This window comes from Centropristis striata, chromosome 13, assembly GCF_030273125.1.
Source record: "Centropristis striata isolate RG_2023a ecotype Rhode Island chromosome 13, C.striata_1.0, whole genome shotgun sequence".
In the NCBI taxonomy this organism is placed as follows: Eukaryota; Metazoa; Chordata; class Actinopteri; order Perciformes; family Serranidae; genus Centropristis; species Centropristis striata.
Window position 1 is genome coordinate 37,841,366 of NC_081529.1, and position 15,112 is coordinate 37,856,477.

Sequence of the window (15,112 nt, forward strand, 5' to 3'; positions counted from 1 at the left end):
AGTAAGTTCGTAAGTAAGTAAGTTCGTAAGTTAGTAAGTTAGTAAGTAAGTAAGTAAGTAAGTAAGTAAGTAAGTAAGTAAGTTAGTAAGTAAGTAAGTTAGTAAGTAAGTAAGTAAGTTAGTAAGTTAGTAAGTAAGTTAGTAAGTAAGTAAGTAAGTAAGTAAGTAAGTAAGTTAGTAAGTAAGTAAGTTAGTAAGTTAGTAAGTAAGTTAGTAAGTAAGTAAGTAAGTTAGTAAGTAAGTTAGTAAGTAAGTAAGTAAGTTAGTAAGTAAGTAAGTTAGTAAGTAAGTAAGTAAGTAAGTAAGTTCGTAAGTAAGTAAGTTCGTAAGTTAGTAAGTAAGTAAGTAAGTAAGTAAGTAAGTAAGTAAGTTAGTAAGTAAGTAAGTTAGTAAGTAAGTAAGTAAGTTAGTAAGTTAGTAAGTAAGTTAGTAAGTAAGTAAGTAAGTAAGTAAGTAAGTAAGTTAGTAAGTAAGTAAGTTAGTAAGTTAGTAAGTAAGTTAGTAAGTAAGTAAGTAAGTAAGTAAGTTAGTAAGTTAGTAAGTAAGTAAGTTCGTAAGTTAGTAAGTAAGTAAGTTAGTAAGTTAGTAAGTAAGTTAGTAAGTAAGTAAGTAAGTAAGTAAGTAAGTAAGTAAGTAAGTTAGTAAGTAAGTAAGTAAGTAAGTAAGTTAGTAAGTAAGTTAGTAAGTAAGTAAGTAAGTAAGTAAGTAGGTAAGTTAGTAAGTAAGTAAGTTAGTAAGTAGGTAAGTAAGTAAGTAAGTTAGTAAGTAGGTAAGTAAGTAAGTAAGTTAGTAGGTAAGTAAGTAAGTAAGTAAGTTAGTAAGTAGGTAAGTAAGTAAGTAAGTAAGTTAGTAAGTAAGTAAGTAAGTAAGTAAGTAAGTAAGTAAGTAAGTAAGTAAGTTAGTAAGTAAGTTAGTAAGTAGGTAAGTAAGTAAGTAAGTAAGTTAGTAAGTAAGTAAGTAAGTTAGTAAGTAGTTAAGTAAGTAAGTTAGTAAGTAAGTAAGTAAGTAAGTTAGTAAGTTAGTAAGTTAGTAAGTTAGTAAGTAGGTAAGTAAGTTAGTTAGTAAGTAAGTCAGTAAGTAAGTTAGTAAGTTAGTCAGTAAGTAAGTTAGTAAGTAAGTAAGTAAGTAAGTAAGTTAGTAAGTAGGTAAGTAAGTAAGTAAGTAAGTAAGTCAGTAAGTAAGTTAGTGAGTAAGTAAGTTAGTAAGTAGGTAAGTAAGTAAGTAAGTTAGTAATTAAGTAAGTTAGTAAGTAGGTAAGTAAGTTAGTAAGTAAGTAAGTAAGTAAGTAAGTAAGTAAGTAAGTAAGTAAGTAAGTTAGTAAGTAAGTTAGTAAGTAAGTAAGTAAGTAAGTAAGTAAGTAAGTAAGTAAGTAAGTTAGTAAGTAAGTAAGTAAGTAAGTAAGTAAGTAAGTTAGTAAGTAAGTTAGTAAGTAAGTAAGTAAGTTAGTAAGTAAGTAAGTAAGTAAGTAAGTAAGTTAGTAAGTAAGTAAGTAAGTAAGTAAGTAAGTAAGTTAGTAAGTAAGTTAGTAAGTAAGTAAGTAAGTTAGTAAGTAAGTAAGTAAGTTAGTAAGTAAGTAAGTAAGTAAGTAAGTAAGTAAGTAAGTAAGTAAGTAAGTAAGTTAGTAAGTAAGTTAGTAAGTAAGTAAGTAAGTAAGTAAGTCATAAGTAAGTTAGTAAGTAAGTTAAAATTTTAATGATCCCGAGAGGGACGTCAAAACGTCATTTCCTGGCCCTTTTCCATCAGGAAAAATATATATTCCTACTGATAGGTGAGTGAAGCTTCATTGTTGATAGTTTCATTATCAATTTAGATTGTTGAAGACATTTATTTCAATGGGTCGTTGGTTGAATGATACAATGTTTCCGACAGGCAACATTCAGACAAGAAACCGGTTAAAAAAGTTTATTTTTTAATGTTTTTAAATTTAAAATGTTATGTATTGTACCTTGTTGAAGCTACTGAATCTTTTACACATGTTTATTAAATAAATGATGTTAAAATTAATTTCAAAACTTTCTTTTTCACTTGTGCACCGTTATGGGACAATGTTGTCTACGGACAACAAACCATAAAAACTTCAACAAAAAAAGAATTAACATTTCTTCAGATTATGTTTATTTAGTCTATTTTAAGACAAAAAACACTCCAAACATTTTTTCCTAACTGGCATCATAATGCGTACCACAGAGGGTTAAAAACAAAAAGGACTTTTGTTGTGAAAGCTTTTCATTGATTAGTTGTACTTACTATTGGCTCGGCTTGTCTTCTTCCTCCTCCTCATCATGAATGAGGTTGTGAACGAGACGCAGTATCGTGGCGACATCCTGACCACTGAACAGGAGACACAAAGAAACGAGATTTAACAACTTTTATAAAAATAAAATAAAATATAAAAAATACAACAACCCTTTAAACTCTTCCCACTGCCAAAATGTCCCACTTAGTACAAAATGAAGGCCTCATAACACTGTAAAACTCCTCCTCTCACCAAACTCTGGACCTATCAATGAGCTTCAAACTGCCAAGAGCGACATTCAATCCTCTACTGACTGACATACTGAAAGTTTAAAAATGCCTATATTTCCCACAATTCTCTTCTACACAAAAAGGTGTAAGTGAGCATGGGGGGCGGGGCTTTAAATCACCATGTTGGGCTCAGTGGACGGTGACTGTCCATCAACCCAACAATAAGTGGCAGTCTGATAAAAGAAGATGTTGTGTTGGATTATGGAACTGAAAAGAGACCAATATGAGACTCAAACAAATGGAATAATCCATTTTACTGTAGTTATAAGCTAAAGATCTAAATGGCTCCTTTATAATATTCCTAAAGTAAACTACAGGCCAAAAGTTTGGAAGGAACTTAAATGTTCTATTCACTTTGTCTTTCTTCAAAACCAGTGTTTTCTTTGGATTTCTGGATGTGTTTACTACATGATCAGACTTTACCTTTATTGAATTGAACCATTTTCCTCCATTGACCTTTAGGTAAACATTGAAGTTATCAGACCATTGGTGAATAAATGTTACCAACAGAAAAGAAGGGCTTAGTTTTAGGGTGGAGGAGATTAGGAAGAGTCACTACTTCAGTGCAAAAGTAAAAAAAAAATCACAGTTTACATTATTCACTTCTACTATCTCTTTGTCTTTTGAGAGTTTGGAGACAAAAACCCCAATAAATCTCAACTGTGTTCATATCTCAGACAAAAGAAACAAGAGTTCAGATTTATACATTAAGGAAAGAAGGAAACACAAAGTCTAAGCAATAAAAACCCAAAGAGCTGATAATTAGAGTCAACATGTGTTCTAATAAGTGACTCTTTATAGAATAATCATGTTTATTTTGTTGCAAAGTATAGCAATGAAGCTATGATCTTTTCTTGTACAAATTTGATCTTGCTTCCAGACTTTTGGCCTGTAGTGTATCTGGCTGACTGTTTAAATCAGCTTTGATTGAACTAACTGATTGAACTTTGTTTGTCCGTTTCACTCGAGTAAGAGTTCAGACAAAACAAAGTTTCCTTTATCGAATACTATTGAGTACTCTGTGTGTGTGTGTGTGTGTGTGTGTGTGTGTGTCTCTGGTGGACAACCTGTCCCTTCACTTCCATCAACACTTTCTACAGAAAAACTCTCCAGTTCACCAAGAATAGAGCTGAGGCCAGAGAAAACCCGGCAGGACCTGTGTGTGTGTGTGTGTGTGTGTGTGTGTGTGTGTGTGTGTGTGTGTGTGTGTGTCGTACTCTCCCTGCAGGGGTCCAGGGATGCTGGTTCTGGTTCTGGTCAAGCGCCACTTCTCTGGTCCTTCCTCCTCCTCTCTAAACAGACGCACAACACAAAAAGACACGGAGGTGAAGATGCTGTCATTTGTTTTATTCATGTTCAGGGGCTCTCAGTGGTTTTGTAAATGTAACCATATATGGATAAACAGAGTTAGTGCTTCAACAAAAAGAGGCAGAAGGTTCACCTGCCACCTTCACTAACATCACAGGACCAAAAGGAAATCATTGTGAACCTCGTGGTAATCTTTGTATCTGTTTTCTAAATGAAACATTGAGAAAAGTGTATATATAATAATAATAATAATACATTTAATATAATAGTTTCTTATCTTACCTCTGTCCGTCTCCCAGGATTCTCATGGCTTCGCTCAGATTTTTGCCCACTTGAGCAAACGTTGAGTCCACCATCATCTAAAGTGTGTGTGTGTGTGTGTGTGTGTGTGTGTGTGTGTGTGTGTGTGTGTATGTGTGTGTGTGTGCTGGTGGGAAGTTAAGAGAATAGAAGGAAGGAAAAACATTTTAAAGTCAGTTGTTATAAACCGTTCAGCAAAGATTATCACCATATTTCAGGGTATATTTGCGATAATGACATTCTTGACAATATTATAAAATACTGAAAAAAAATATATAGAAAATATATACTTTTTAGTCTGAATGAATGAATAAAAAACATACAACAAAATAAAAAATCAATCATAAATTTAAAATGTAGTGTAAAGTGCAAATCTAAAGATTAAGATTAAACAGTTGCCAAATACAGAAAACATCTTGACTTTTGAGTCATGCTAATATTATATCCATTCATGGCTGCCAAGTACTGATATTTTGTGTACTATATATATTGTGTACAATATACTGGAGATCCTGGTATGATATGAAACTAGAAGATCTGAGGGATCTAAAGGTACCAGGTGTGTCAGGATATCATATCAGGAAGTTTTCAGAATAACGCTGAAAAAAAAAATAAAGAAAAAAATATATGTGGCAGTCCAAGCTGATATTGTTTTTGTCATTGATTAATTGTTAATGATTATGTCAATATGTTGATTGCATCAAATGTTGTGTTGGCCAAATTGGAGGATAATTATTATATTGGCTTGTGTATTCTGTCCTACAGAGTCTAACTGCTGTAACCATCAAAGGGTTAAACTGAGAAAAACTGCTTTAAAGTTTTTAACGTGTTTTAACTGTTCATGTGTTATAGGTAGATATGTGATATGACTCTTATTTCTACATGTAGTGATGATGTCATTTTATGATAAAAAAATCATGATGATTTATTTGACCTTTGACCCCAGGAACATAGTTCTGTGGTTTTGCTGTAAAAGCTTCTAATAGTAATGTTGTTGCCTTCTTTCAGCTTTTATATTTAGTTTTCAGTCAATAAACATTTTCAAATTTATTTTGTTATAAATGTATTTAAAGTGTTTAACAACTCTATTCAAAGATTTGTGTATTTTAGACTTAATATTATAAAGTAATGTTATATTTTAGTCTTAATATCATTTTATCTCACTTTTTTACTTCATCACTATCTAGATAATAATTTCCCTTTTAAATAAACTTATCATTTCTATTATTTTTACGTTTAAATTAGTATATAAATATATCCAAAGCAGACTGTGGTAAGTGCAATTACTGCTTGGTTTTGAGTTGGATTTTGTGGTTTTTGTATCATTATTTCTCTGAAATTAAGTAAAACTGAAATCTAAAACTTTGTCACAAGATAAAACAGACATCAAGGAGTTCATTTTGAGTTAAAACTGAATTTAGACCAAAAATGTAGCTACTGCAGTTAGACTCTGTAGGACAGAAGAGTTAACAATAAGCAAGATAAGGAACTTTATGTTTGAAATCACAGGCTGAATCTGGTTCTCCTCTGGTTTACCTCAGTCACAGTTTTAACCAATTCACTTTATTCAACTTTTGGTTGGTAACATGTAAACATTTCATCACGATTAGATCCTCGACTCTGTTCCAGTCCAAACAACATGTGATCAACACTTCAGGCCTCAGGAGGAGAAACAGCAGAGCTTTACTGGGAGGGCACCTGAGTTCACCTACAGGTGTTTACTTTAGACAGCTGCTGCACACACACACACACACACACTCACACTCACACACACACTCACACACACACACACACACACTCACACACACACACTCACACACACACACACACACACACACACACACACACACACACACACACACACACACACACACACTCACACACACACACACTCACACACACTCACACACACACACACACTCACACACACACACACACACACAAAGACAAATAGACACACACACACACACACACACACACACACACACACACACTCACACACACACACACACACACACACACACACACTCACTCACACTCACTCACACTCACTCACACACTCACACACTCACACCACACACACACACTCACACTCACACACACACACACACACACACACACACTCACACTCACTCACTCACACGCACACTCACACACACAGACACACACGCACACGCACACACACTATGAGGGGTATTTTATGCCAGCACACTATACTTAAACGCCTAAAACGCGTCGCCTGTGCCAGCATAAAGTCTGATTAATAGGCGTGCTTACAGACACGCGTATTGCGAGTACACCAGATGACATGGGTGACGGGTGAAAAGTGCCACGAGCGAACGTAGCGGACGCCTGGGTGTGTGTGTGTGTGTGTGTGTGTGTGTGTGTGTGTGTGTGTGTGTGTGTGTGTGTCTGTGTGTGTCTGTGTGTGTGTGTGTGTGTGTGTGTCTGTGTCTGTGTGTGTGTGTGTGTGTGTGTGTGTGTGTGTGTGTCTGTGTCTGTGTGTGTGTGTGTGTGTGTGTGTGTGTCTGTGTCTGTGTGTGTGTGTGTGTCTGTGTGTGTGTGTGTGTGTGTGTGTGTAACGCGTGTACGCCTATAACAGTTCAGCTGTTACACAGAGTCTCAGCTTCATACGGGGTTGTTTATAAGAAAGCAGAACTTATAGATGAACTCCAAGCCCCAACAGAGCTGTCAGGATATTTCTATCATTTTCAGGCCCGTTTTTATTTTCTTGATGATATTTAATGATAGCAAGGGTGAAAGGGATAATTAAAATAATTTCAGCTACTTAAAAATAGTAATAGTAAAGTGCGACGCTCACAGCCAGTTCCCAGTTCGCTCTTGGACATACAGTTCATTACGCATCAGCTGTAATGTACAAATTGAATATTAAGTAGCCATGCGGACCTGTCCAATGAATAAGGATGCTTCTTGAGTAATTTTATGCGCTTGGACATACAGTTCATTAAGCATCAGCCGAGGCGTGTACTTAAATTGTTATAGGCTTACACGCGTTACACACACACACAGGCGTCCACTACGTTCGCTCGTGGCACTTTTCACCCGTCACCCATGTTATCTGGTGTACTCGCAATACGCGTGTCTGTACGCCTATGTAGAATTGTACTTAACAGTCACGCGGGTCTTCATGTCACGTATTTGTGGCGTAGTTCACCCGTCACGCAGCCGTCACGTAGGCGTATGTGCAACAACGCGTGTACAGCGCCTGCGTGACGCCTACGTGACGCCTGTCTGTCCATTGAAAGTGAATGGAATTTACACGCGCACGTTAGACGTTTGATGTCATCGCATAGGCGCTGTACACGCGTTTTAGTATAGTGTGCTGGCATAAAATACCCCTCATACACACAGACACACACACACACACACTCACACTCACACAGACACACAAACACACACACACTCACACTCACACACGCACACTCACTCACACTCACTCACACTCACTCACACACACGCACACGCACACACACTATCGGTGGTATTTTATGCCAGCACACTATACTTAAACGCCTAAAACACGTCGCCTGTGCCAGCATAAAGTCTGATTAATAGGCGTGCTTACAGACACGCGTATTGGCGTTTTAGTATAGTGTGCTGGCATAAAATGCCCCTCATACACACGCTCACGCTCACGCACTCGCACACGCACACTCACACAAACACACACACACTCACCCTCACGCACTCGCACTCGCACAGACACACAAACACACACACACTCACCCTCACGCACTCGCACTCGCTCACGCACACGCTCACACACTCACACTCACACTCTCACAGTCTCACACTCACACACTCACACACTCACACACACTCACACACACACACACACACAGTTTATTAAAGCAGAGGTGCTGATCTCCTCTACACACTGTAAGGATGAAACAGGACATGTATGAAACGTTATATACTAATAAATATTTATCCTTTATTTAACCCATTGAAGCCTGGACAGCGGATACGTCGTTTTGTAGTATTTGTATAAGCTCTCAAATACTTTTTGAATTTCATTTCTATCTGCTACAGAGGCTGAAAAATCTATTATTTAGTAGAAGAGTTGACACTTCTGTTGGATTTCCAGAAAAACTTCAGATTTTAGGGGCTGATTTTAAAATCGCCCAGAGGTTTTACAGGAAGTTTTAGGCCTAAATGGGTTAACCAGGTAAAAAGTCTTGTTGAGATTAAAAGATCTCTTTTCCCAGAGAGCTCTAGAAGGCCAAGAAAGCAGCATAACAAGAGACAAGTTACAACATTTAAACACAGTTAACATAAACAATGAAATACAAATATACAGCCATCACAACATCAGTGACAGAGCCTCTAACAGAGACTAGATAAAGTCTGACTGCTTGATAAATTAAACTTCAAATACTTGGTTTTATTACAGTAACATGTCATTAATAAACCTTTATTCCAGATCTCTGCTGATATGTATTTTGACTGTGAACAGTGGTGAGTTTGACCTGGAGGCAGATCTCTAGATTTATTATAATAAAAAGTAGAGTATACGTGAAGTATAATAATTTAAAAAAGAGATGCTAAACACTTTGATTAAAGTGATGATGACACTTTGAAGATAATTCTGTATCTTTTCTGTATGCAAAACTAAATTAATATTAATATCCTAATATTTAAATTACTGGCTGTTATCGTTTAAAGTGAATCTAAATATCAGCATTCTTGTTTTGATCCGTTTGTTAAACACATGAGAGTAAACCTCTTTTTAATACATTCATTAAAATGATTTTTTTTAGGATTATTATCATTCTGGTTGTTGTTAAATTATAGATACGTTAAGAGATATATCTTATTACATTAACCACATGAAGAATTTCTTATTTACATTCTATATCAGATACATATTTACAAGTACATTTACTCAAGTACTGTACTTAAGTACAATTATGAGGTTCTTGTACTTTACTTGAGTATTTCCATTTAATGTAACTTTATACTTCTACTTCACTACATTAATCTGACAGCTTCAGTTACTTTACAGGTCCAGATTTAACATAAAAACATGAGACATTTAAAGCGATAACTCATGTTTATATAAATGCATCAATAATAATAATATAATAACATATATTTAGAAAATCTAAAACAATCTGAGTGGGTCCATTCTGCATAACGAGTACTTTTACTTTTGATACTTTAAGTACATTTTGATGCTGATACTTTTATACTTTTACTTCAGTAAAACCAAAATTTAACAAAGACGAGGTAAAATAACCCAAAAAATAAACAGAATTACCTTTAAAAAAGCCATAGAAGTTCCAAAAAATATGTAAAAAGACGCAACATTTTTTTTTTAAATTACAAAAATTACAAAAAATTAAAATGACCAAAAAATACACAAAATTACAATAAATACACAAAAAAATGACAAAATTTTCAAAAAAAGACACAAAATTACAAAAAAGATTTACAATTACCAAAAAAGCGACAACATTTAAAAAAAAACCCACAAAATTACCAAAATAAAAAAACACAAAAATAACAAAAATCAAATAATATATTTTGAATATATAAAACAATCATAGTGGGTCCATTCTGCATAACAAGTACTTTTACTTTTGATACTTTAAGTACATTTTGATGCTGATACTTTTGTACTTTTACTTCAGTAAGTTTTGAATGCAGTACTTTTACTGTAGTGGAGTCATGTCACAGTGTGTATTAGTACTTTTACTGCAGTAAAGGAGCTGAATACTTCCTCCTCCTCTGCTTATTGTTTGTTTTGGAGGATGACAGAAGCACCATGTCAACAGTTGTCTCTCTCATATTTCTTTTTAAATAAACAATACCTGGCAATGTGCAATATTTGTCCTTCGACATGCAATATATTTACTTTATATTTACACTGTATAGCATCATATCTGCTTTGGGAAATGAAAGACTGTGCACCTCACCTCCCTTTCTTTCCTGTGTTTATATTATATCATATATATGTTCTTTACATTTACTTGCATTTATAAAAACTCATCTTAAAACCTGTTTTTATTCCTTGGCTTTCAACCAGCATGAGACTCTGCTCTTGTTTTAGTGTTTTTATTTATTGTTTTTTAATTTATTTATTTTTAAAAAGCAAAGAAACTATTTATTTGAGTGTTTATTTCCTGTTTTATTTATTTTATTGTTTTTGTACAGCACTTTGATGCGGCTGTGGTTGTTTTTAAAGTGCTTTACAAATAAAGTTGAGTTGAGCCTATGTTAATATTGTATATTTTTATATTTTATAGATATGTTATTTATTGTCGCACTGCTTTTAGGAGTCAGCTTTTAAATCTCATTGTACATATGTACAGTGACAATAAAGGCTTTTTATTCTATTCAGTGGAGATATTAGTAATAAAGCTGCAATGTTTTACTGTCAATAATAATAATAATGATAAAAAATTAATAAAGTATCTTCCTCCTCCAGCAGCAGTTACAATAATGTAATAATAATAATAATAATGATAATGATAATAACAGCAGGTATCAGAGTGTTTACTGCCTGTCACAGGCTGGTGTTACGCTTTAACTGGTCACCGAGTTATCTAGTGACCCTCCGCCAAGTTAACTTGTGGTTTAAAATAATCTTTTTATGTAGACTTTTATAAATGCTCCACAGATAACATTTACTTCCTAATAAACCACCTAGATAGAGAACTCAGCCTCTTATTGTCTAATTGTTTCTATCTGCGGCTCTTCCGGTCACCAGATAATCCGGTCCCCGGCTGGACCGGAACACCAGCTAGCTCCCACCGAGCCCTGCTTACCGTCAGCTCTCCGGTGTGGCGGGAGGAGCCTCGGACAGTCTGAGGAGGTGAAAGGCCTCCTGGTTCCCTTCAGCTGAATCTATGAAAGCTGTGAAATATTAAATGCTTCCCGTGTTTACTGTCGGACTCCTTCTGTGTCCCGGAGACGCAACCGGACAGTTTACTTCCTGGATTGGAGAGCGACGTACGTCCCTCCACGCTGGCAGAGGACACGTCACCTTACGTCACCTTACGTCACCTTACGTCACGCTCTGCCTGGTCAGTCACGTTGTGAGGATGGCGGATATATTTAAAAATGTTTATATTTTTAACCCCTTAACGCCTGAATTTATATAGCTGTATATAAAAAAAATGTTTTATGTGTGTTTTTGCCTTTAAGTAGATGGTAAATAATGTTGAGATTATTAATTTCACTTTTGCACAAAAAATAAATAGAAATTTTGGTATGTTGCAAATTTACGACAACAGGCATAATGGTCAATAATAGGATAACAATAACACAGTAATATAGATAGATAGATAGATAGATAGATAGATAGATAGATAGATAGATAGATAGATAGATAGATAGATAGACTTTATTTATCCCAAGCTAGGAAATAACAGTGTAGCAGCAGCATTACACACAGAGACAATAACAACACAATTAAGTAAAAAGAACAACCTAGGCATACTTCAAGCAATAAAATATGAAAATACAATAAAAATACAATAAAATATAAAGTGTCTAAAGAAGGAGTATGTATTAAGGAGTAGAATAGAATTCCAGTGCAGAATAAATATGAATATACAGTATAAAAATGTTGGTGCTATGAAACAAATAAGGTGTAATGAACAGTGTGCATAAAAACACATAAAGTGCATAGACAGTATGTAATGAACCAGGTTATTATTTGTTATTGTACAGTGTGATGGCATGTGGAAGGAAAGATTTTTTATATCTGTCCCTATGACAGTGGAGCTGGAGCAGCCTGTAGAGAAGGTGCTCCGCTAAAAAACAATGTTTTATTTATTCACCCTCGTTTATTTATATAAACCTGCAACGGCATTGGGGGAATGAGGCGCTGTCTCGGCTGGTTGACTGAGTCAAACGGTTTGTCGCATATTTGCGACAGCAGGCGTTAAGGGGTTAAATTTAACCCTTTGATGCACAACATGGGTCAAAAATGACCCGCATTCATTTCCCATGTTATTTATTGCTTGCTGTGTGTTTCTGTGCTCTAGCTGTTGATATCAACTTATTTTATGATTGAATATTCTAAATATTCTTTAAATACCTTGTTTTTGATAACAACAGATCATTATTTTCATTTTGCTTCTCATAATTTATGAAGAAAAAAAGTCTTTGTATTATTACATAGCTAACTACTTGTTACTACTTGGCTAAGTAGCTTGCTAAGCTAACTACTTAGCCAAGAAGTTAGCTAAGTAGCTAGCTTAACAAGCTACTTAGCTAAAAAAATGGATATGGCTCATTTTTCAACCATGTTGTGTATTAGAAGAGTAGTGACAGAAAAAGGGATTTTATTCAAAAATGAATAAAGGAAAACATAAAAATAGGATGTATGATGATCAAAAACAAACTAATTGAGGAAAACCTGGAATACTGAATGATGAATTATTGCAACGATATAGAACATAAAAACTCTGTCGGGTCACTTTAGACCCATGTTGTGCATCAAAGGGTTAATGTTTTTTAATTTACTTAATGTTTTATTTAATTTATTTACAGTAAAAAATGGAATATAATGGTAATGTAGTATACTGTATATTGTTAAATGTCTTTTTCTATTACATTGTTTATTTTTTGTCTTCATCTAAAGGGGAAATAATTTTGTGGTGGGCTGCAACAGAGAAATTTCCCCGTTTTGGGATTAATAAAGTTGAATCTGAATGTTAAACGTGAAATCAACAGTGCTAATATCTTTTTACCGTAATATTTAAAAAAGTTGCACCGTATTTATTACGGTAAAGTTCCAGCAACCACAGCTGCTGTTTTGTTTACCGTAAAAACAACAGTTTTAAAGTGCGATACAAGGTTCGGTTTTCCAATAATATTCTAATAGTTTCCAGAGAATATCAGTGTTCAGTGTGTATGTGCTGGATGGTGTGGATCCTTATGAACAGTCAGTGTTTTATGGAGTTGCAGACGTTGTTGTGGTCAGTATATAATGTACATATACTTACTTCCTACGAGCTCTGCACTAGTACAGAAAGACGTTTAAAATGTGGCTGCTTAACAAAGGTGATGGAGATTAGATTACCTGTTTGACTTCTGAGACACGGCCGTTTGGTTTCCATCAGGCTGGATAACTTTCTCATGAAGGAGGCTTGGATAAAACTTTTCCATCACGTTTTAAACATCTGCATTAAGGTTTTAAACATGATGTTAATGCTGTAAAATGGTTAAGTTTAGGCACCAAAACCACTTCCTTAAGGGGAGAAAAAGCCAGTGTTGGGCTTACTGGGGATTTCCACCGGACGCGTTACTGCAGCAGCACGTCAGCTTAGCCGGCCGGCCGTATACACGCGAGATAACGAGATCACGCCATAATCCTGACCATACGGGAGACCGCAAGCTCCCGTGATAAACTCTAAACTCTATTTATACAGTCTATGGATAAACTGTGTGTATGAAGTAAACAACAACAACGACAACCAACAGCTTACTTTGCTTCTCTGAGGTGAAAGATATGTTGATCTGACCATCTATCCTTATAAAAACAATATGTTATGTCATAAATGATTGTATGATGTTCCACTTCAACAATTAGTCTCTTGTCTTCGGTGTCGCCGATCCTCTGAGACCCTTTGATTGATTGATTGATTGATTGATTGATTGCTGATCTGGTGCCCTGGTCATAACATAACGTTGATGTGAAGTAGTTTTAGGCTGCATGAACTGCGTATTGTGTTTTATTTTGAAAGGGGCGGAAGTGTTTTACGCTGAATCTGAGTCGGACTTCCTGTCTGGTGCGATCTGCTCTGTTGAGATTCACGCGAGTTGGCAGCGTCTCGCGGAGAAATAGAAGTCCTAGCTAATGCTCGCGGAGAGACGCTGACGCGACGCTGCAGTAACGTTACGCTACGCGCCCGGTGGAAACGCTCTCATTGATTAGAGTGTTACCTATTTGCAACGTCATACGCGACGCTGACGTTACGCTGCAGTAACGCGTCCGGTGGAAATCAGGCTTTACAGAAACACTCCCAGATATAGGGTCTCAAACTGGCGGCCCGCGGGCCAATTGTGGCCCTCATGACGATATTTTGTGGCCCCCACCTTGATATGAAAGTTTAATGTGAGTTTTATATGAATTTTATATGTTAAATCTTGACCTGTAAAGTAACTAAAGCTGTCAGATAAATGTAGTGAAGTAAAAAGTTCAACATTTGTCTCTAAATGTAGTGAAGTAGAAGTATAAAGTGACATTTATATGACCGTGTTGTGTGTGGAAGGTCCCTTTAATTACTTTTTTGGGTTTTGTTTTTTTGTCATTTTGTGTCTTTTTAAAGTAATTTAGTGTTTTTCAGCCATTTGGTGTCTTTTTTGGTCATTTTATGTCTTTTTTTTTGTAATTTAGTGTCTTCTTTTGGTCATTTTGTGTCTTTTTTTGTAATTTTGTGTCTTTTTTGGTCATTTTGTGTCTTTTTTTAAGTAATTTAGTTTTTTTCTGTAATTTTGTGTCTTTTTTGGTCAATTTGTGTCTTTTTGGGTCATTTTATGTCTTTTATGGGTCATTTTGTGTCTTTTTTGTAATTTGGTGTCTTTTTTGGTCATTTTGTGTCTTTTTTTAAGTAATTTAGTTTTTTTCTGTAATTTTGTGTCTTTTTTGGTCAATTTGTGTCTTTTATGTAATTTTGTGTCTTTGTTTGATCATTTTGATACTGCCTCCAGCGGCCTCCAGGTAATTTGAGTTTGAGACCCCTGTATTATTGTAAACAGGACACAAACACCTGACCAGGTTAAAAGACCACCTAACACAGGTGACTCTACATCACGTTGCATCATGGGAAACTGACGCATTCCAGTGTATTACTTTACCTCAGAAATCATATCAACCATTCACAAGGTACACTGTATATCTTATATTCAAAGAAGTAGACAAATAAATGATACAGTGTGTGTGTAGTAAGGAAATACTCTGATCACATGACTCCAGATGAAAACAGAGCAATCATAAATTAGA

At 35.2% G+C, this 15,112-nt stretch overlaps 1 protein-coding gene across 1 annotated transcript in view; it reads right to left on the reverse strand.

Moving 5' to 3' along the window:
• The window catches only part of pdxdc1 (pyridoxal-dependent decarboxylase domain containing 1), a 48,351-nt gene extending 37,258 nt beyond the window's left edge, over positions 1-11,093 (reverse strand). The window contains exons 1-4 of the mRNA XM_059347968.1: positions 10,926-11,093; positions 4,117-4,261; positions 3,744-3,818; positions 2,248-2,331 (exon numbers count right to left, since the gene is read on the reverse strand). Of these exons, the coding sequence (XP_059203951.1) occupies positions 2,248-2,331; positions 3,744-3,818; positions 4,117-4,193 (236 nt within the window). The 5' untranslated portion in view covers positions 4,194-4,261; positions 10,926-11,093. The remainder of the gene's footprint in view (positions 1-2,247; positions 2,332-3,743; positions 3,819-4,116; positions 4,262-10,925) is intronic.
• Positions 11,094-15,112: the final 4,019 nt, after the last annotated feature.